Source organism: Neoarius graeffei, chromosome 1 (assembly GCF_027579695.1).
Source record: "Neoarius graeffei isolate fNeoGra1 chromosome 1, fNeoGra1.pri, whole genome shotgun sequence".
In the NCBI taxonomy this organism is placed as follows: domain Eukaryota; kingdom Metazoa; phylum Chordata; class Actinopteri; order Siluriformes; family Ariidae; genus Neoarius; species Neoarius graeffei.
In genome coordinates, this window is record NC_083569.1 from 7,809,845 (window position 1) to 7,833,061 (window position 23,217).

The 23,217-nt window shown below is 42.2% G+C and overlaps 1 protein-coding gene across 2 annotated transcripts in view; it reads left to right on the forward strand.

The window, feature by feature from the left end:
• Positions 1–23,217, forward strand: part of ephb3a (eph receptor B3a) — a 68,615-nt gene that overhangs the window by 21,211 nt on the left and 24,187 nt on the right. The window contains exons 6-13 of one of the 2 annotated variants that reach the window (XM_060929173.1): positions 2,681–3,010; positions 3,250–3,374; positions 8,413–8,418; positions 10,651–10,807; positions 16,494–16,602; positions 17,532–17,584; positions 17,832–17,954; positions 22,178–22,425. In XM_060929173.1, the coding sequence (XP_060785156.1) occupies positions 2,681–3,010; positions 3,250–3,374; positions 8,413–8,418; positions 10,651–10,807; positions 16,494–16,602; positions 17,532–17,584; positions 17,832–17,954; positions 22,178–22,425 (1,151 nt within the window). The remainder of the gene's footprint in view (positions 1–2,680; positions 3,011–3,249; positions 3,375–8,412; positions 8,419–10,650; positions 10,808–16,493; positions 16,603–17,531; positions 17,585–17,831; positions 17,955–22,177; positions 22,426–23,217) is intronic. The other variant, XM_060929164.1, reaches the window with a different exon arrangement.

Here is a 23,217-nt window from a genome sequence, read left to right on the forward strand (position 1 = left end):
CATTAACTGAACTGAAACTGACCCTCGCGTTCCTGACTGCTTTTTTTTTTTTTTTTAATCTGTGGCACGGTGGTGTAGTGGTTAGCGCTGTCGCCTCACAGCAAGAAGGTCCGGGTTCGAGCCCCGTGGCCGGCTAGGGCCTTTCTGTGTGGAGTTTGCATGTTCTCCCCGTGTCTGCGTCGGTTTCCTCCGGGTGCTCCGGTTTCCCCCACAGTCCAAAGACATGCAGGTTAGGCTAACTAGTGACTCTAAATTGACCGTAGGTGTGAATGTGAGTGTGAATGGTTGTCTATGTGTACCCCGCCTTTCGCCCGTAGTCAGCTGGGATAGGCTCCAGCTTGCCTGCGACCCCGTAGAACAGGATAAAGCGGTTTTCATCAAAACAACTCCATTAATATTCTAAAATAGTTATTTACATGAATCGGTTTGATTTGAAAAAAATAAGTAGGTAAAGCTACGAAAACGCTTTCGGTTTCCCGAGTTTTGACTCTGTTGTAGAGAGTTCAATCTGCCATTCCTCCCAAAGTACTGAACAGATCTTAAAGTGCCATTCCACCATTGGATGTATTTTTTTGGCATAAAATACAATATATTTTATGACAACATGACTAGACAGAGAAATCTTTTAGCTTCAAAATGATATATCAAACATAATTTTTTGACAACGACAAGTATATTAATTTTGCGACCAAAGTCACCTACCCTTTTAATTTCCGCGCGGTAGTGAAACGTGATGTCATCGGCAGGTTCCCCTTCTTGTGTACCACGTCACGTGTGACGTGGCACAGATTATCAGCAATGGCGGATAGAACGCGATTGTCAGCTTCGGAAAAGAAGCGAAGGAAAATAGTAAGTGATGCCCAAAGGAGACGGTCGATGGTGAATATCGGCACAGCAATCGACAAGTGGAAATCGCGTTCTATCCGCCATTGCTGATAATCTGTGCCACGTCACACGTGACGTGGTACACAAGAAGGGGAACCTGCCGATGACATCACGTTTCATTACCGCACGGAAATTAAAAGGGTAGGTGACTTTGGTCGCAAAATGAATATACTTGTCGTTGTCAAAAAATTATGTTTGATATATCATTTTGAAGCTAAAAGATTTCTCTGTCTAGTCATGTTGTCATAAAATATATTGTATTTTATGCCAAAGAATACATCCAATGGTGGAATGGCACTTTAAGGAGATGCGTTTCTTTGGAAAGCAGAGATTTATAAGCTTTTTCATCTCATCTCATTATCTCTCGCCGCTTTATCCTGTTCTACAGGGTCGCAGGCGAGCTGGAGCCTATCCCAGCTGACTACGGGCGAAAGGCGGGGTACACCCTGGACAAGTCGCCAGGTCATCACAGGGCTGACACATAGACACAGACAACCATTCACACTCACATTCACAACTACGCTCAATTTAGAGTCACCAGTTAACCTAACCTGCATGTCTTTGGACTGTGGGGGAAACCGGAGCACCCGGAGGAAACCCACGCGGACACGGGGAGAACATGCAAACTCCGCACAGAAAGGCCCTCGCCGGCCCCGGGGCTCGAACCCGGACCTTCTTACTGTGAGGCGACAGCGCTAACCACTACACCACCGTGCCGCCCCTTATAAGCTTTTTAATGATCGAAAATATTCAAGAGTTAAAACAATGACCGATTTGGAAACTTAGATGAGCGTCTGCATGGAGAATTTTCACAGCACGGCCAGCGAGCTTCTGATACGCCTACGCTTGGAAACCGGAAGTGGACCAGGAGGCAAAAAGTCACATGATTTGCAAACAAAGAATAAACGGATTAAAAAGTATAACGTACTTTACGGAGTTAAAAACGTAACCGATGGCAAATTGCTGTGGTGTAAGAGAAATAAATAAATAAAACGCTCGTTGTAAAGTAACTGTCAGAGACGACTTTTTAAATTTTCGAACATGTAAATCATGTGCATGTTTTCAATAACCAGCCACAAAGAGGGTCGTGTGTGTGTGTGAGATCTATATCTCTTCATCTTTATTCCCTCAGCCACCAGCATGAACTGGTGAGTTTCTTTCCAAAAGACTGACCGTGCGCTCGTGATGACCACGGTTAAGCACTGTTTTAATAGGATATAATTTATAGATAAATGACAAAAACCCTTAGAGGGTTAAGTCGTGCTGCCTGAGGCGATGCTGCTCTGCTCCAGCTCTGAGCATCATTAAACAGCAAAACGTCCGCTTCAATTTTCAACCGGATCCATCAACTTTAACTTAAAGCGGCAGTCGAGTAAAAAATTACATTTATACAATTTTCCATCTTCTCCCAAACAGAGTTGACGAGCAAAGACATGTTTGGCAAGTGAAGTTTGCTTCTGTGGGATTCACTCGAACGTCGCGTGGACCCAAAACATGGCGGCAAAAATAAATGCCCATCCCACTCCACAGCACGAACGACGATTTATACTTGCTGCTGTCGATAAACTTTTAATTGACTAACCGTAATAGTAGAGTTTGGATTTTAAAACAGACAAGAGGTCTGTTTTGAGAACCAGAACTTAGTAATTTTCAGTCGTACTAAATGCTCTCGAATGTACAGTGAGTGTGTTTTTATATTTGAGAAGCTGGGGAAGGAACAACTGTTTGTTTATAGCTGCTATAACGTAACAGGAAGCATCTTTGTTTGAGCGTTTCCTTCCGTCTCTGTCTTCAGCTGTCCCTTCAGCCCCTCTCAGCGTGATCTCCAGCATCAACGAGACGTCCGTGTATCTGGAGTGGGCGAAGCCACGTGACTCGGGCGGCCGAGCCGACCTCGTGTACAACGTGGTGTGTAAGAAGTGCGAGCACGGCGCCTGTGTGCGCTGCGACGACAACGTCGAGGTCGCGCCACGGCGCCTGGGCCTCGCCGAGAGACACGCAGCCGTCAGGAACCTGCAAGCCCACACGCACTACAGCTTCGAGATCCAGGCCGTCAACGGCGTCTCGCCCAAAAGCCCCGTCACGCCGCGCTACGCCACCGTCAATATAACCACCAATCAGGCGGGTGAGGATCAGCTTGGCCTTCTCGTCAATAAACCTTTCCAAAAATGATGACTTGACCACTCCTCCAGCCTCTGCACTTTTTGGATGACCTCATCTTGTCGCATCGTACCACCGCACACTGTTCCCATAACAGCATTTAACTAAAATGCACAGCAATGAGCTTCACATAATTTCAGCTGCTATAACAAAGGGTCCTGAAATGCTGATTATTGTGTTTCTCTGTCTCTCTCGACTCTGTAGCACCTTCAGCTGTACCCACGGTGCACCTCATGCGCTCCACAGCGAGCACCCTCAGCCTCTCCTGGCTGCCTCCAGAGCGACCCAACGGCGTCATCTTGGATTATGAGATCAAGTACCAAGAGCAGGTAAGAAGGAGCAACACTGACCATTTCTAACAAAGTGGCTTTTTTTTGGGCATCGACATTTTTTATTTGCATTAAATTTCCTCCATAACTGGACTGCCCACCGCCCTATGTGCCACATGTGAATAGAACTCACGATCTCTTGAAAGAGAGGCGGACACGCTAACCACTAGGCCAACTCGCGGTAAGGGTTAGCTAGCATGATCGGATAAAGCGTTGATGAGGTAGCTAGCATGCCGCATAATAATTTGGGCGTGAGCATATGATGTAGAACATATATATATCACTGTTATACAGTGCTCAGCGTAAATGAGTCCACCCCCTTTGAAAAGTAACATTTTAAACAATATAAGGTTAATAATATAACTTTTTTTTCAGTTTTACTCAAATTAGGGTGGTGCAAAAATGAGTGCACCCCACAACAAAAACTACTCCATCTAGTACTTTGTATGGCCTCCATGATTTTTAATGACGGCACCAAGTCTTCTAGGCATGGAATGAACAAGTTGGCGACATTTTGCAACATCAATCTTTTTCCGTTCTTCAACAACAACCTCTTTTAGTGACTGATGCTCAACTCGTCTCTTCAGAATTCCCCAAAGAAAATAATTTCTTTCCACCACAAAGGTGAAGGCTACAAGAAGATCAGCAAAGCTTTACTTATCAGTCAGAATACTGTAGCAAAAGTGGTGCAAAAATTTCAGAAAGATAGAACTGCAACCATCTCACAGAGACGTCCAGGTCGTCCACGGAAGTTAACACCTCGACAGGAGCGTCTTCTGATGAGAAGGGTTGAAGAAAACCGGCATGCGGTTATCTAAAGAAGTAGAAAGCCAAACTGGGGTGACTGTTTCCTGTGACGCAATACGGTGTACGCTGCAGAGGAACGGCATGCACGGACGCCGTCCACGAAAGAAGCCTCTCCTAAAGCCCAGGCACAAAAAAGCCCGCCTAGAGTTTGCCAGGGCCCATGCTGACAAAGATGAAGACTACTGGGACTCTATACTCTGGAGTGATGAGACCAAGATAAATGTTTTTGGAACTGATGGCGTCGCAAAGGTGAGGAATACAAAGAAAAACGCCTGGTGCCTACAGTGAAACATGGTGGTGGCAGTGTCCTTATGTGGGGCTGCATTTCATTGATGGCATCATGAATTCACAGACTGAAAGAGAAGATGCTACCATCACTCCGTGCCCTTGGTCGTCGTGCACTTTTCCAACATGACTAAACACACCTCTAAGGCCACTGCTAATATTGTGCTGTAACCAATCAGCACTTATCCTGATCAAGTTCGATTACCCGTTCTACTTCCTGATAAACTTTGGAACCAGAAACGAAATAAGAGAAACTTCGTTATAACTTCGTAGTATCGGAAGATAATCGGCAGATAAAAAGATAAACGAAATTCACCTCGCTTTTGTTTGGTCAAATGAAAGGTTTTGTGAGGTTTTTTTTTTAAAGCTTTTTGGCAGATATATCGAGAAGCCGATATCAAACTTCTGCTATTCGCGTTAATGCTTTTAAATTTTATTTTTTGTCCTTACACTACACTCGTGGAACAAAATGTGCTCGTTAGGACTAAACAACGCTTCCAAAGACAATTCACGAACAAGCGCTTTCTTACTATTTTGAAAACAGATTGAGTTCACAGCACTGTATTTTGAACAAAGCCCTGATGCTGCTCACAGCTTGGTGACGCTTGTAAGAGATGAAGCAAGTATCATTGATATGATAGTTTTCACATGACGTCACAGAGTCGGGGATTCCCTAGTGGCGGCCATCTTGCGGGTCAACTTTACCGTACGGGTGACTGAGCACACGTTGTAACGCGCGAGTACAAAGTCTTCAAAAGAACCCAAGCAGGCTATTTAAAGCTAGCAATGGTGCACACCTGTTGTATTCACAGCTGTCGTAATAGGTCAGATGGAATTCCCACTGTACGGGAGCACGAAGGCGAGCAAACAAAAACTCAGCATACAAAGGAGAAATCTATGGCTTGCGAGAATCAACCGCAAGGATTATCAGCCTTCCAAACACAGCAAAGTCTGCTCCGATCATTTTATAAGTGGTAAGTTGTTTAAATAAACAATCAAGTGTGTTTAAGTTTGTTTTTGGAAACCAAAACATCATGTGAACAATCTCTGGAGAATGCCTAACTGGAACTGCTGAGTGTACGTTTACATTGTAATGTACACTTAATATCGCTCGTTTGTCACGTTTCTATTTGAAACTTGTCACTTCACTCACGCAAGGGTCATTTTTGAAAAACATTTTAGGTCTATTCTGTATGATTTGATTTGTGTTTGGGATGCAAACAGCGCGCCTTTTGGCGGATGCCGCCTGAATTGCACAGATCTGATTTTTTTTTTTTTTAAGGGGGGGGCGTTGGAGTGTCTGATTATAATTTCAAAGTAAATTCTGTATTAAAATTACTAAATAAGCAAATCTGTTACAGTCCATGAAACAGGAAGTATAAGGATGAGAAAAAAAAAACAGTTTAAATCGGAAAGCTGCGCACATTTGCGCAGCCCGAGCGGTGTGCAGGACTGCGCAAATGTGCGCAGCTTTCCGATTTAAACTGTTTTTTTTTTCTCATCCTTATACTTCCTGTTTCATGGACTGTAACGGATTTGCTTATTTAGTAATTTTAATACAGAATTTACTTTGAAATTATAATCAGACACTCCCTAAAAAATAAAAAAAATTGGATCTGCACGATTCAGCCGTGAAAAAGGCGGCATCCGACAAAAGGCGTGCTGTGAATATATAAAGTTGTATATAATCAGACAGCCTTTAAAGTTTGATGAAGTCAGTTTCAGGCTTTGGAGCAGGCTTTGGCAGTTTCAGGCTTTGGCAGCCCTGCATAGTCACTTGAAAATGCATCTTTGTCCACTTCGTAGGGGTCAATTCCCCCAATCAAGGCCAGTTTGGCTGCATGTCGTTGTCGTGAGATGTCGTCTAATGTATCTATATACTTCTGTTTGCTTGATTTTGCCGACATTGATCTTTATTTTAGAAAACTGACTATATACAGTGGAGCAAAAAAGTATTTAGTCAGCCACCAATTGTGCAAGTTCTCCCACTTAAAAAGATGAGAGAGGCCTGTAATTTTCATCATAGGTACACTTCAACTATGAGAGACAGAATGGGGGGAAAGAATCCAGGAAATCACATTGTAGGATTTTTAATGAATTAATTGGTAAATTCCTCGGTAAAATAAGTATTTGGTCACCTACAAACAAGCAAGATTTCTGGCTCTCACAGACCTGTAACAACTTCTTTAAGACGCTCCTCTGTCCTCCACTCGTTACCTGTATTAATGGCACCTGTTTGAACTCGTTATCAGTATAAAAGACACTTGTCCACAACCTCAAACAGTCACACTCCAAACTCCACTATGGCCAAGACCAAAGAGCTGTCAAAGGACACCAGAAACAAAATTGTAGACCTGCACCAGGCTGGGAAGACTGAATCTGCAATTGGTAAGCAGCTTGGTGTGAAGAAATCAACTGTGGGAGCAATTATTAGAAAATGGAAGACAGACAAGACCACTGATAATCTCCCTCGATCTGGGGCTCCACGCAAGATCTCACCCCGTGGGCTCAAAATGATCACAAGAACGGTGAGCAAAAATCCCAGAACCACATGGGGGGACCTAGTGAATGACCTGCAGAGAGCTGGGACCAAAGTAACAAAGGCTACCATCAGTAACACACTACGCCGCCAGGGACTCAAATCCTGCAGTGCCAGACGTGTCCCCCTGCTTAAGCCAGTACATGTCCAGGCCCGTCTGAAGTTTGCTAGAGAGCATTTGGATGATCCAGAAGAGGATTGGGAGAATGTCATATGGTCAGATGAAACCAAAATAGAACTTTTTGGTAAAAACTCAACTTGTCATGTTTGGAGAAGAAAGAATGCCGAGTTGCATCCAAAGAACACCATACCTACTGTGAAGCATGGGGGTGGAAACATCATGCTTTGGGGCTGTTTTTCTGCAAAGGGACCAGGACGACTGATCCGTGTAAAGGAAAGAATGAATGGGGCCATGTATCGTGAGATTTTGAGTGAAAACCTCCTTCCATCAGCAAGGGCATTGTAGATGAAACGTGGCTGGGTCTTTCAGTATGACAATGATCCCAAACACACCGCCCGGGCAACGAAGGAGTAGCTTCGTAAGAAGCATTTCAAGGTCCTGGAGTGGCCTAGCCAGTCTCCAGATCTCAACCCCACAGAAAATCTTTGGAGGGAGTTGAAAGTCGGTGTTGCCCAGCGACAGCCCCAAAACATCACTGCTCTAGAGGAGATCTGCATGGAGGAATGGGCCAAAATACCAGCAACAGTGTGTGAAAATCTTGTGAAGACTTACAGAAAGCGTTTGACCTCTGTCATGGCCAACAAAGGGTATATAACAAAGTATTGAGATGAACTTTTGTTATTGACCAAATACTTATTTTCCACCATAATTTGCAAATAAATTCTTTAAAAATCAGAATTTGATTTTCTGGATTTTTTTTTCTCATTCTGTCTCTCATAGTTGAAGTGTACCTATGATGAAAATTACAGGCCTCTCTAATCTTTTTAAGTGGGAGAACTTGCACAATTGGTGACTGACTAAATACTTTTTTGCCCCACTGTAACTTCATAAATTCGTCCGAGATAACGTAGCCGGTAGTGGCGATGGTCCGTTTTGTTTGCCCCACAAGATGGCGGCTGGAGGGCGTTCCCCGGAATGTCGTGACGTCAGCGAAAACTATCTATATTTCCAGTATGGACATGGGATCAGAAAACCATTTTATTTATAAGCAGTAGCCACATGTACCCGTAGGGTGCCATTTTTTTTTTTTCTCCGTCTTGAAGACAAAAATGCAGCTCATCAAAGCGCTGACACTGTCGACTTCATCCACATAGCAGCGATGTGTTATAACAGGATGATTTATAAGGTTAGATGATGAGCGTCGGCCATAGTGAACAAGCTGTTACTATAGAAACGATACTATATTATGGCCTGTTACATGAACAGCATGTCGTGTGTTGTATGAGAATTCTGTAAAACCTTTACAGCTCGAAGCTCAGCTGCATCAGAAATTTGCACTTTTTTTTTTTTTTTGTGCTGTCCTTCGAGACCGTTAAAATGTCAACTTCATATTATCATCACTGCTGCTGCGGTTGTTATTATTATTATTATTATTATTATTATTATTAAGGCACCACTGAACATCTCCAAGTGTCCATACAATGGCCGAGTTTGTCCTCCGGACCCAGTTTTGTTCCAAGCTGGGATGTGTGAAAACCCAATTGCCCCCTTGGGTATAAATAAAGTTAATTAAAAATATTAAAAAATGGGGCGAACAGATGGCCTGTGCTTACAGCCAAACAGTTAACACCCAAAGTGCTGGATAATGTTGTTGTTTTTTTTTTTCTACTCATTTTTCACAAGGTTTTTTTTTTTCTTTCTTCTGTTTTTCCCCCCCCCTCATCCATTTTCATCAGAGCTGAGACAGACCTTAATCTCAAAACATTTTTCTCTATTTAAAGTCCAAGGGAGCGTAAACGGGTGATTGCTTTCTTTCTAATTAGGTTAACGTCGTTCTTGTGGGTGCAGCATGTGCGATGAAAAATTACTCGCTTTGTCGCGCTCGCGGAATTTACAAGTGCAATGTAGGAGGGGTTAATCTGACCTTCGCCAATCACACGGCTTCGTCAAAACCTGAGCGGCGAGTTTCAGACAGAGGGGTGTCGATCAAGTGCGCCTGTTTGAATAGTAGGCCACGCCCACTTTCTGTTCACTCTGATTTGGGTTTTTTTGATGGACGAACCGAACACTTAGTGACCACACTTTTTTCATGATGTTGATTGACCATGCGTTTTCGAACCATAGCCGATCCAAAAGGCCATAAATTAACGGAAAATCGATAAGATCAGCCGATTTTCACGCAATCTGCCGAGGATGAACTGGAAGATCCCGAAGTGGTGCGTGACGTCACACGTGTAACAATCCAGGTATCGATTTCGTTCCTGTGCGCAGCAGCGGTTCGACCAGTCTCGATATGGAATCATGTTTTGGAGAGAATTCTGATCGTGACTGGGATTCTTATATGTTGGATGAAGGGGCGGATGATTATCAAGGATATTCCAGAGTAAATGGTTCTCTTTCCGAGCCTCCAAGACGAGAAACAGGTGCCAGTTCACTCCGTTCACGACAATCCCGTTCGCCGCCGATAGCGCACCACCAGCCAGAGAGAATCGGAAGCACAGATCGGTTTGTGGATTTTTTGTTCTAAAATGGCCGCTGCATTCTTATGATTCAGTGTAATTATTGAAAGAAAATATGAAGTGGGCGATAATGGGGGAATCGACGAACCGTCCAAACGTCAGACCAAATGTCATTTATTAAATCAGTGGGTTTCTTATTTGCTCCAGTAATTCCCATGTGGTCGTTCTGGTGGTGATGAGTCAGATTTATTATTAGTTGGCGACACGAAATCTGCCCACTTCGTTTGCATAAACCTCACCCGCTGTCGCTTAAGATTAGTCTCGTTTCTCGGAAATTCGCGAACCGAATGTCCTGTTGTATACGGGTTTGAACATCCGAACGCAACGCGGCGCTTTTTCACATCGTTATTTCTGTAAAATTCCAACAACAGTATCCAATTTCAGCGAGTAAACCAGCACGGAGTCCGATGAACCGAAACGACCCAGACAACCAGGGTTCCACGTGTGACGTCATGCGAGATTTGCCCTGAGGCATGGCTGCCTTTTTCTGGGATCCAGACGCCACGATTTATCGATTAGTTTTGTGCTTGATGATAAAATAATTAATGTTATTTCTCCCCCTGCTTAACTAATTCATTTTGGTCGTTACTAATGATATATATTCGTTTTCCACACAGATTGCCCTTTGCGAATTGATTCAGTAAAATTTCTAATGAGTTGAAATAAAGTATCGCATTCTCACACACATCCTTTATTTTTGATAATATAATATATGTAATAAGGCGTGAACATTTCTAGTACTTTGATGTTTAGGAAAACTACAGCCCAAATTGTTGTATTATTTCAATAAATAATGATCATATTAGTATGCATTTCAGTATTTTTGGCATCGGAAGTCATGAATTAGGAGTTTGAGGCTGTCCGAGTTTGAGCTGAAGCTCTTTACGGGGACTTGGCAACCCACCGGTCCTGGTTTTAAATGGAGCAATGGAAGTAAAAAAGCTCCGATCAATGAGCCATTGTCTATTGTTTAGATACTGTATCTTTTGTTTGTGTGTGAGACAGGGTGAGTCGTTCTCTCACACGGTCACAGCTCAGACCAGCTCAGCGAGGGTGGAGGGGCTGAAAATGGGGACGGTGTACACGGTGCAGGTTCGAGCTCGCACCGTGGCCGGCTACGGCAGCTACAGTCACCCAGTGGACTACAGCACCAGCCTACATGGTACGGGCTAGACCACACACCTCACAACAATCCACAGTTTTATACAGCGCTCGGCGTAAATGACTCCACCCCCTTTGAAAAGTAACATTTTAAACAATATCTCAATGAACACAAACAATTTCCAAAATGTTGACAAGTTTAATATAACATCTGTTTAACTTATAACGTGAAAGTAAGGTTAATAATATAACTTCGATTACACATTTTTCAGTTCTACTCAAATTAGGGTGGTGCAAAAATGAGTACACCCCACAACATCTAGTACTTTGTATGGCCTCCATGATTTTTAATGACGGCACCAAGTCTTCTAGGCATGGAATGAACAAGTTGGCGACATTTTGCAACATCAATCTTTTTCCGTTCTTCAACAACGACCTCTTTTAGTGACTGATGCTCAACTCGTCTCTTCAGAATTCCCCAAAGAAAATAGTTTCTTTCCACCACAAAGGTGAAGGCGACAAGAAGATCAGCAAAGCTTGACTTATCAGTCAGAATACTGTCGCAAAAGTGGTCCAAAAATTTCAGAAAGATGGAACTGCAACCATCTCACAGAGACGTCCACGGAAGTTAACACCTCGACAGGAGCGTCTTCTGATGAGAAGGGTTGAAGAAAACCGGCATGCAGTTATCTAAAGAAGTAGAAAGCCAAACCGGGGTGACTATTTCCCGTGACGCAATACGGCGTATGCTGCAGAGGAACGGCATGCACGGACGCCGTCCACGAAAGAAGCCTCTCCTAAAGCCCAGGCACAAAAAAGCCCGCCTAGAGTTTGCCAGGGCCCATGCTGACAAAGATGAAGACTACTGGGACTCTGTACTCTGGAGTGATGAGACCAAGATAAATGTTTTTGGAACTGATGGCGTCGCAAAGGTGAGGAATACAAAGAAAAACGCCTGGTGCCTACAGTGAAACATGGTGGTGGCAGTGTCCTTATGTGGGGCTGCATTTCATTGATGGCATCATGAATTCACAGACGTATTGCTCTATACTGAAAGAGAAGATGCTACCATCACTCCGTGCCCTTGGTTGTCTTGCACTTTTTCAACATGACTAAACGCCCATCTGTTGGATTTCTGAAGAAGAACAGGGTGAAAGTGATTCAGTGGCTGAGTACGTCTCCTGATCTGAACCCAATCGAACACCTACGGGGAATTCTGAAGAGACGAGTTGAGCATCAGTCACTAAAAGAGGTCGTTGTTGAAGAATGGAAAAAGATTGATGTTGCAAAATGTCGCCAACTTGTTCATTCCATGCCTAGAAGACTTAGTGCCGTCATTAAAAATCATGGAGGCCATATGAAGTACTAGATGTAGTAGTTTTTGTTGTGGGGTGCACTCATTTTTGCACCACCCTAATTTGAGTAAAACTGAAAAATGTGTAATCTAAGTTATATTAACCTTACTTTCACGTTATAAGTTAAACTTTTTTGGAAATTGTTTGTGTTCATCGAGATATTGTTTAAAATGTTACTTTTCAAAGTGGGCGGACTCATTTACGCTGAGCAGAAATATAATCGTACAGTGTTAATTATTCTATCCACATTCACTGGATATGAGCAATCACGTGCTCTGATTGGCTACTCTACTACTACTACTACTACTACTACTACTACTACTAGGATATCAGCTCATATACCATGGGTAGAGAAAAACAAAATGGCGGAGCATGTTGCTGAACCAACTGAGCATGAAATACAAAAAAATTTTTTTATATTTTATCTATTTTTTTTGAAGAATTATTTTGTCGGCCGGTCATTGTATCAAGTTTTTATTGATCGAATTTGCAAGAAATTAAAATAAAAATGCTCCGTTTCTCAAAATCCAGTGAATGTGGATAGAATAAAAGAGTTAGTTATTCCATTCAATCTTATCGTACATGGATTATCAGTTCATGTACGACTCGATTTCGTGGAATAACTTAAATATCTCGCACCTCGGTGTAATCGGTTATCATTCTGATGTGTTTTTTTTTTTTTTTTTTAAATCAACAATAAAGTTTGAGAAGCTTGCTGGAATAATATAATACATTCTGACCATTTTTAAACATTTTTTCCTGAACAAATAATGAAAAGTTGAGCTAAATAACTATATATATATATAATTTTATGCACAGGACCGTGCAAAAGTCTTGGCACTCTAGTTTCGGGTTGTTGGTTTTTTTTTTTTTCATTCAAACTTTGTTTCGTTTTTCTATTTTATGATTTCTACTTTGAATCAAAACATTACAGACACATTTTAGAGTTCCAAATGTTCTTTTTTTTTTTTCCCAGCACAAAATTACAGAAAAAAAAAGTTTGTATTTGAGCAGCATATTCCATAAGAGAGCACTTTCTTTTCTTATTCTGAAAAGAAAACATAATGAAGTATATCCTACTGGGTTTTGGTACAAAATGAAGACGCGAGTGTGACAAAGTGTCCAGACTGTGGCACCGTGGAAAACCTACAGCTCATTTCCTTATAAAACTGCACTCACTGGACCGGAGACTAACGCAAAGGGTCGTCTCGCACCAAATATCGGCTTTGTTATATAGCTTTATTATGGATTACTGTTTTTTTTTTTTTTTTTTTAAATGTTGAAACATTTCATTTCATTATTTTTAAGCCATTTTTGCTCTACAGCATTTCTTTACATGCGCCTAACACTACGTTCAGACTGCAACCTGAAACGACCCGTATCCGATTTGTTGTGAAATCCAATTTTTTTGTCAGGCCGTTCACATTACCAGTTATATGAGACTTGTATGCGATCTCCAATAGTGTCCCGCATGCGCAAATTGACACGTAATAAGCACATCTACGTAATACGTAAACAAAAAAAAAAGCGCACTCTTCATGTTTAATGATTTTCTTTTTTGTTTGTTTAATTATCTGGTTAGTGTTAAAGTGTGAGGTCTCGTGTGTGTTTGTTTCTGAACTGAAATGAAAACGTGTAGCCTGGTAACGAGGGTTGACTCCTAAACATCTCTCTAATTTCTATATACCGTAAGTGCACTACATGTTACTAGGAAGTAATGGATTTTTAAACTCTATATAGTGCACTCGAGCTTCAGTAGGCAGTCATTTGGGATACGGCCGCTGTATTACCTAACTCTTAATTCAGGCTTAATAATTTGCACATATTTATTTCGTCATATTAATAAACTTTTTCTACATTTTTATAAATATTTATTTAGATTGTTTATAGCCAGCTGAATTCTGCAACTTCTCTCAGCGCTGGCTCAAGGTGCAGAAACACCAGTGCAGTTTGCGATGGAGATGAGGCGAGACCTGGCGATGTGGTTTTTGTGGCAGCGGCGGAACTCGCACAATAATCTGATTAATGTGGGCAGCAGACTAATGAGACCGAAGGTGTCAAATTACTGGAAATTTCCAGAACAGTCTTATCTTGTAATCCAGGATGGTTTAAGTTATAAATCAGTTATAGAAACTGTTTTACTTAATCAGGCTAACAGATCAACATCCAGGTCCCTACCAAATCCACCATTAGCTTGATCAATTCTATAAAAGTCTATTTAAATTCTGAAAACTGTACAGATGTTGTTGTTTTCCACCAAAGAGGCGGGATTAGCCAACGCAGAATAGTGACGTTTGTCTCTTGTTGATGACGTGTAGGTCGCATGAATGCGACCTGTCCGGTCAGACTGCAGTCGCATGTGAAAATAACAGATATGCATCGGAATTAGGACCACATATCCAAGCGGCCTGGGTCGCATGTGAAAAAAAATCGGATCTGTGTCGTTCAGATTGTCAACAAATCGGATACAGGTCGCATATGGGCAAAAAAATCGGATATGGGTCGTTTCAGGGTGCAGTCTGAACGGAGTCTAAGAGTCGATAACAGGAAGTAAATCGTCTCCTTCCTCTCCAGTTCAAACCGCTACCGCATTCACACTGCGCAAAGCAGGAAGTGACTACTCCGCCTGGGTAGGAAGGCCCGCCCACAGCCAGCTGATTGATAGCGTGGACACTCGGGCAAAAAGAAGAAACAATAAAGAAAAGCATTTATTTTCTTCTTCTTCTATTTTGTTATTTTCTTATTCTTGTTCAACATTTTTTTTTTTTGCAGATTTATTTATTTTTTTATGGCACTCCTGTGACTCCACAGTAAACAGTTTATAAGTGGATTTTGACTTCCGGCCTGTACTGCGCATTTTAGCCCAAAAAGAAGTTTTATTCATTCTCAGTTTGTTATTTTTGTTTGTGTAATGTTTCCTTTTAAATAAGCTTTGTGGATTTTTGTTTGTTTGTTTGTTTGTTTGTTTGTTTGTTTGTTTTTCCTGTCACTTTGAGTCGAGCGGCGGCTACAATAATCGACAGTCCGTAATTATCGACACCTTTTCAGATTTACCAATAAAAATCGATTTTACAAGAGGTCAGTTTCCGTTCCAGCAGTTATTATTGGTTAATTAATCAACCAGAAGACCCGCCCCCTCACCCTTTGATCTTGTCGTTACCTGAGATGGAATTTTATTTATTTATTTATTTATTTATTTTTTCCCAGCACGATCGGCAATTTTTCGGAAAACCCGGACATTATCTATCAATCATCGCAGGTAAACATGGTGGAAAGATCATGAACATGTTTTTACTCCTTAAATTTACCGATATTTCATGATCTCCTTGTCGAAACCTGCTTTGTTTCTTCCTCTTTCGTTTCGCAGTCGCCATTTTGTATCTAAAAGCGCGTCTGGGAAGTCACGTGACGTGTCGATAATAGTGATCACGTTCACCGGGGTCCACCATTATCGACACCCTGTCTTTGTGTAACGTTGTTGAAGTAGATTAAGTACTTTTTTTTTTTTAAAAAATAAATAAATAAAAGTGCTGCGATTTTTATTATTTTTTTTTTCTGATTCATAACAGAATGGAATGTTTTTATAGAGTATTTAGAATCCTGTTGCAATAAACAGAATCGGACCAGAATTAAATTCCGAGCGTTTAAAAAAATTGCACGCTTGAAATATTCCGATTTTTCTATTCCGTTCAGATTTTTGTTGTAAACATCTACCACATATTACAATATCAGTAAACGTTGTATATTTTGGTTCGACGAATGAGATGCGACCTTTGACCCGGACTTCCATGTGGTTACGATCTCGATTGCCTGCTGACGTTTATTGGTAAACTACAAAACTAGAAATTAATACAAACAACTAACGTGATCTACGAAAATACTTAGAAAGCGGAACCAGAAGATTTTCTGACGCAGGTTAAACATGATCAGTTCGTTTCTTTGCAAACGTTAGAATTACGTCCTCGTTTACGTCCGCACCGACATGGATATATTTATATAAAAGATATATTTTGTACAAAATAGAAGTCTGTGTAAAACAATTTTAAATAAAAACTATGTTTTGTTAACTTCATACCACATACCGATTATTTATTTATTTATTTATTTTTAATAAATATTCACCTGGATGTTGATAATTGTGGAACGGTGTCACGTGATCTGATATGTTAAGTAATCGGGAATCAACTCCGCCCAGTAGAAGTTTGAGTAATTATTCATGCACAGTTTCTATATCGAAAGTCTTTTCTGCTTTTGCAACGGCCAAAAGATCGTTAAGGTGTCGATAATTAATTGTAGCCGCCGCTCTAGTACGTCTTAGCGCACGTGCAGGTCTTTTTTTGGCATTTTGGCGACGCTGCTGACGTCTTGTTTCTTTGTCCTCGTCTCCCGCAGATGATCCAGAGCGCTCTGTGCAGGACCAGCTGCCTCTCATCATCGGCTCGGCCTTGGCCGGCTTCGTCGTCATCGTAGCCACAGTGGTCATCGCTGTTCTCTGCCTCAGGTGAGAGAGAGAGACCAATCAAATCCCTTATCCTGGCTTTTCCATAGCACCAGCTGTGCTGCAACTAGTGAAATAATAAATGCAGACTGTCTTTCAGACAGTCCCACAATACGCAATATATTTCTAAATGTCTGGGTTTTTTTTTTTCAACGTTCTTTTAAAAGCATCTGCAAAAAAAAAAAGTCCATTTTGCAGAAGTGGTGTCGATCGTCAGCTGGCGGCAGCAGACAAGGACAAAAGAATGCCGATTTCAGGGTTTACACTTTGCAGAGAGCGCAGTCTGTGTTGGCAGTTCTTCTCAAATCGTCTCCCGCTCCTCGTCCCCTTTTCTCGTTCGTTTGTTTCTCCATCCTAATGCGTGGCCTTGTATGAGATGTCATTCTTCTCAGCATCCCATTTCCATTGGAGATGAGATGCTAATTAGAGGTGGCTTTTATTGTTAGGAGACAACCAACAATACCGGAGGAGGGGTGTGTGTGTTGGTGGGAGACTGCGCATTCCATCAGGACCGTCCATTTGCTTTCATTCTCTCGCCTTCCTAATGCAAAGTTAGCAAAACAAAAGAGGTCTAATGAGATGACTTGAGCTTTCCAGCCTTCGGATGAGCCAAGCATCCGTGCCGAGTGAATCCACATATCCTTCTTGTTCATGGAGATTCTGACCCCCTATGAAGAGGCATTTGGTGCAGGGTTTGTGGTACACAACCTGCTTTCAGCTCACTTCAACCATGTAATGGCGCAATTATATCTGCAGCGGAGAATGAGGCAATCTCGAGCCACTACGCTCATTGTTCCGGTGATTCAGAACTCCCGTGCAGCGGTGTGAAATCAATGCCGAACAGTTCCACACAGTGCGCACAACGCGCCGTGCTCATTAGGAGCGAATGTTGTACGTGATCACACTGTGAACGCCTTTTGGTCTGGTTTCAGGAGGCAGCGCACAGGCTCTGAGCTGGAGTACACAGAGAAACTGCAGCAGTATGGTGAGTAAAGCTGGCTTTGTGATCAAAACAGCCACTATAAATACTTATTCCCATCCCGCACTGTCCTCTTTTTTTTTTTTTTTTTTTTCATTTTTGCGCCTTAATCTTAATCAGACGGAGTCCACTGCAGACATCCAAAGACTTGCTTGCGGAATAAATTATTACGAAACCCTCGAGCTTGTAATAAAATAACAAAAACCAACCAATCGATGTGCGGTTTATGAATCCGTCCACTTTTGTCTCGCAGTGTCCCCAGGTGTGAAAGTCTACATCGACCCTTTCACTTACGAGGACCCCAACGAGGCGGTGCACGAGTTCGCCCGCGAGATTGACATCTCCTGCGTGAAGATCGAGGAAGTCATCGGAGCAGGTAAACAAGCTATTTTCACGCCAGAAAGAGCGGTCAGTTCACACCCCATCTCGTCCACAGATTGGGTGTCAGAAACACACCGACATCTAATCCGAGTGCGCACTGATAGCTGGTGTTTTTTTTTTTTTTTTTTCTCCACACAATCGATGAGAAACATCAAAGGTCTGCCTTGTAAGAATGAAAGCAGTAACGGCTACCGTTATTAAGAGCTACATCGGTCAGCATGAAACTCTCAATTCTCAAATCCTCTTGTATAGAAGAACTCTAGATTTCCTCGTCCATAGGTCACATGTACACGCGTTTGTTTAATTATCCAACCGGCCGCAGGTACAGATCAGTTAACGTTCACGTCCTGTTGCTGTAGTAGCCCTTACGTTTTGGGATTTTGTGCATCCTGAGACAGGTTGCTGCTGATATCGTTCCTATCGCCAAATCCTCATTACGGACTCATTACACCAGCTATCAGATCAAGTAGGTGAGGTCTCAAGGGAATATTCATTCGAGATCAACACCACTAAAACCAAAGTAATGAAGGTATCCCATAATGCAGCACCAATAGTCATCTATTGTAATGGAACTCGACTAGAACAGGTCGCCTGTTTTAAGCATCTTTTGAGTGAGCATCCGTCGAGGAAGGAAATTCGCACTTGACTCGGAATGGCACGTAAAAGAGTTCTCGGCGTTCTGGAACGATCGAGCTCTCTGTATACATGTGGCCCGTTGCAACCTATGGTTGCGAAAGTTGGACTTTCTCCGAGTCAGTGGACTGAAATGAGAACGAACCAGTCCATATTGGAAGAGCTTCAAACCACGCACCAGTTGCTACAACACATCATGGAGAGGAAGCTCAAGTACTTTGGACGCATTCCTCGAGCCGCCAAGCTTTCTTCCGTTATCCTACAGGGGAAAATGGAAGGTCAGAGACCGAAAAGAAGATGGTCAGACGACATTACAGACTGGAGTGGGATGTCGCTGGTGAAATGGAGCAAGTGGGGGGGTTTAAAGTCTCAAACCAGTCCATCTGGCACCATCAACCATGCCATGATCAACTGTATTTGATCTGTTTTTAAATGGGTCTCCAACATTTATCTGATTGAATTAGTTGATATTTTATTTTTCTAGAAAAAAATTGAATTAATTTCCTATTTGCATGTGTGGCAAGAACAAATATAATGTCCTCCCCCATTTTTTCATTTTAAAAAAAAACAAAAACACGAGCGCTCTGAGAGCACAATATCCCCCGCTGGCAACCATACCATAACTCTGGTAAAATGCGACTGAATTGAACGACATTACAATATGCGTATTACCAATATATAACAAAGAATCCTGCCAAGTTTCATGAAATTCCTCCAAAAATTGTGAGAGGAATTGATTTCAGAAGGTGAGTACCCTTCCCGGGACGGATGGATGGACCAACATCGCCACGACAATCCCCATTTGGGCCTTTCAGCCAGCGGGGAATAAAAATTGTACGGGAAGTTGATTTCAGAAAGCAAGCACACCTTGACGAAATTGCCAAAGTACAAGTTTGTTAATAATCAAGGGCAGAACTCTGGTAAAATTTGCCCAAATTAAATGAAATTTCAATCTGCGTATAACAACCTTCTGCCAAGTTTGGTGAAATTCCTCCACAAATTAAGAGAGGAGTTGATTTCAGAAGAACGTACACCCTCATGAAATTGCCAGAGTGCAAGTTATTTAATCAAGGATCAAAACTCTGGGAAAATTTTCACAAACGAAATTAAATCGCAATATGCGTATTACTGTCATATAACAAGGCCTTTTGCCAAGCATCGGGAAATCCATCCAAAAATTGTGAGAGGAGTTGATGTCAGAAGGCGAGCACACCTTCAGGAAATTGTGATTAACAAGGTTGTTAATCAAGGGTCGCAACTCTGATTAAAATGCGACCAAATTGAACAAAATAACGATATGCGTTGTACCGACATACACCAAGGCCTTTTGCCAAGTTTGGTGAAATTCCTCCAAAAATTGTGAGAGGAGTTGATTTCAGAAGGTGAGTACCCTTCCCGGGATGGACGGATGGACCGATATCGTCACGACATAATCCCCATTCGGGCCTTTCAGCCAGCGGGGAATAAAAATTGTGAGGGAAGTTGATTTCAGAAAGCAAGCACACCTTGATGAAATTGCCAAAGTACAAGTTTGTTAATAATCAACGGCAGAACTCTGGTAAAATTTGCCCAAATTAAATGAAATTTCAATCTGCGTATAACAAAACCTTCTGCCAAGTTTGGTGAAATTCCTCCACAAATTAAGAGAGGAGTTGATTTCAGAAGAACGTACACCCTCATGAAATTGCCAAAGTACAAGTTATGTAATCAAGGATCAAAACTCTGGGAAAATTTTCACAAACGAAATTAAATCGCAATATGCGTATTACCGTCATATAACAAGGCCTTTTGCCAAGCTTCGGGAACTCCATCCAAAGATTGTGAGAGGAGTTGATGTCAGAAGGTGAGCACACCTTCAGGAAATTGTGATTAACAAGGTTGTTAATCAAGGGCCGCAACTCTGATTAAAATGCGACCAAATTGAACAAAATAACGATATGCGTCGTACCGACATACACCAAGGCCTTTTGCCAAGTTTGGTGAAATTCCTCCAAAAATTGTGAGAGGAGTTGATTTCAGAAGGTGAGTTCCCTTCCCGGGACGGACGGATGGACCGACATCGCCACGACATAATCCCCATTTGGGCCTTTCAGCCAGCCGGGAATAAAAATTGTGAGGGAAGTTGATTTCAGAAAGCAAGCACACCTTGATGAAATTGCCAAAGTACAAGTTTGTTAATAATCAAGGGCAGAACTCTGGTAAAAATTGCCCAAATTAAATGAAATTTCAATCTGCGTATAACAAAACCTTCTGCCAAGTTTGGTGAAATCCATCCAAAAATTGTGAGAGGAGTTCATGTCAGAAGGCGAGCACACCTTCAGGAAATTGTGATTAACAAGGTTGTTAATCAAGGGCCGCAACTCTGATTAAAATGCGACCAAATTGAACAAAATAACGATATGCGTCGTACCGACATACACCAAGGCCTTTTGCCAAGTTTGGTGAAATTCCTCCAAAAATTGTGAGAGGAGTTGATTTCAGAAGGTGAGTACCCTTCCCGGGACGGACGGATGGACCGACATCGCCACGACATAATCCCCATTTGGGCCTTTCAGCCAGCGGGGAATAAAAATTGTACGGGAAGTTGATTTCAGAAAGCAAGCACACCTTGACGAAATTGCCAAAGTACAAGTTTGTTAATAATCAAGGGCAGAACTCTGGTAAAAATTTGCCCAAATTAAATGAAATTTCAATCTGCGTATAACAAAACCTTCTGCCAAGTTTGGTGAAATTCCTCCACAAATTGAGAGAGGAGTTGATTTCAGAAGAACGTACACCCTCATGAAATTGCCAAAGTACAAGTTATGTAATCAAGGATCAAAACTCTGGGAAAATTTTCACAAACGAAATTAAATCGCAATATGCGCATTACCGTCATATAACAAGGCCTTTTGCCAAGCCTCGGGAAATCCATCCAAAAATTGTGAGAGGAGTTGATGTCAGAAGCCGAGCACACCTTCAGGAAATTGTGATTAACAAGGTTGTTAATCAAGGGCTGCAACTCTGATTAAAATGCGACCAAATTGAACAAAATAACGGTATGCGTCGTACCGACATACACCAAGGCCTTTTGCCAAGTTTGGTGAAATTCCTCCAAAAGTTGTGAGCGGAGATGAGTTCAGAAGGAAAACACGCTCTCATGAAATTGTCAGAGTATAATTTTGTTAATCGAGGGCTGTAACTCTGGTAAAATGTGACCGAATTGAACGAAATTACAATATGCGTGTTACCAACATATAACAAAGAATCCTGCCAAGTTTTGTGAAATTCCTCCAAAAATTGAGAGAGGAGTTGATTTCAGAAGGTGAGAGCCCTTCCTGGGACGGATGGATGAACATAATCCCCCTTCGGGCCTTTCGGCCAGCAGGGGATGATTAAAAAAAAAAAAAAAAAAACGAATGAACGAATACTGTCTGTCTGTTCCACATATTTAAACATGACCAATCCGTGTGTCTTTTTCTTCTCAACATCTCCGAACCCTTTATGACAAGCATCCCTCCCTTAGCTCAAATCAATATTCCTGTCTTCTCCTGCTCCTTTTTTTTTTTCCCCCTCCACCACTCCTCCATCTTAACTTTCCTACAGGGGAGTTTGGAGAGGTGTGTCGCGGGAGGCTAAAGCAGCCCGGCAGGAAGGAAGTGGCCGTGGCCATCAAAACTCTGAAAGCGGGCTACACGGAGCACCAGAGACGTGACTTCCTGGCCGAGGCGAGCATCATGGGCCAGTTTGATCATCCCAACGTCATCCACCTGGAGGGGGTGTTGACCAGGAGCTGCCCGGTGCTGATAGTTACCGAGTTCATGGAGAACGGAGCTTTGGACTCCTTCCTCAGGGTGAGTTAAGGCATTATCGGTAAAACCAGAACTGCAGGAACCTTTTTGGGAACTTTTCAAGAGGTGATTTGAGTTTTTTGCAAACCGTTTGATTCGGTTTTGTTGTTTTGTATGACGTTCACCATCTGAAATACAAACCGGGAACTAATTTCCTGAATCTTGGTGCCTTTGAATTAATGAAGCAGAGACAACCAGTCAGGTAGCGCTGTGAGTTTTGCATACTGACAGGAGAAGTTGCTAAGCCTCGAGCAAAAGGGACTTTTCTCGAAGTAACCTTAATTCACCTTACAAGTCGGTTCCACCTCAGGGTTTCCTCTTGACAGCAGGAACCCTGGGTCACCTCTGTCCTAAATTGCAGTGGATAAATGAGCTTCTAGAAGAGACTGGCCATCTAGCACATGAGTCAACCATAGACTTAAGGGACTGTCTGTCTCTCAAGTCATCTTCTAACAGTACTGAGTGTACCATCATTCTTACCTCAGGACACCACACACACACACACACACACACACTTCTTCATCTGCCCACCAATGCAAACTTCATGAATCATCAGCAACATGGCAGAAAAACAACCTCGTGCCTGAACAGGAGCACGTGCAAGCTGTTAACGACCTAATGATGAGTCCTCTTTGAGGCTCTGCATGATTCCTGCGGTCTCTCAGCTGAGAATCGGGTCCTAGAGGTTTCTCTTTGGCTCAAATTATCAGCTGCCTTTTCCTGAGATCAAAACTTTTCATGAATGACAGCTACATTATGCATGTGAGGATTAGCAGAATGAAGGCGTTCTAGCTC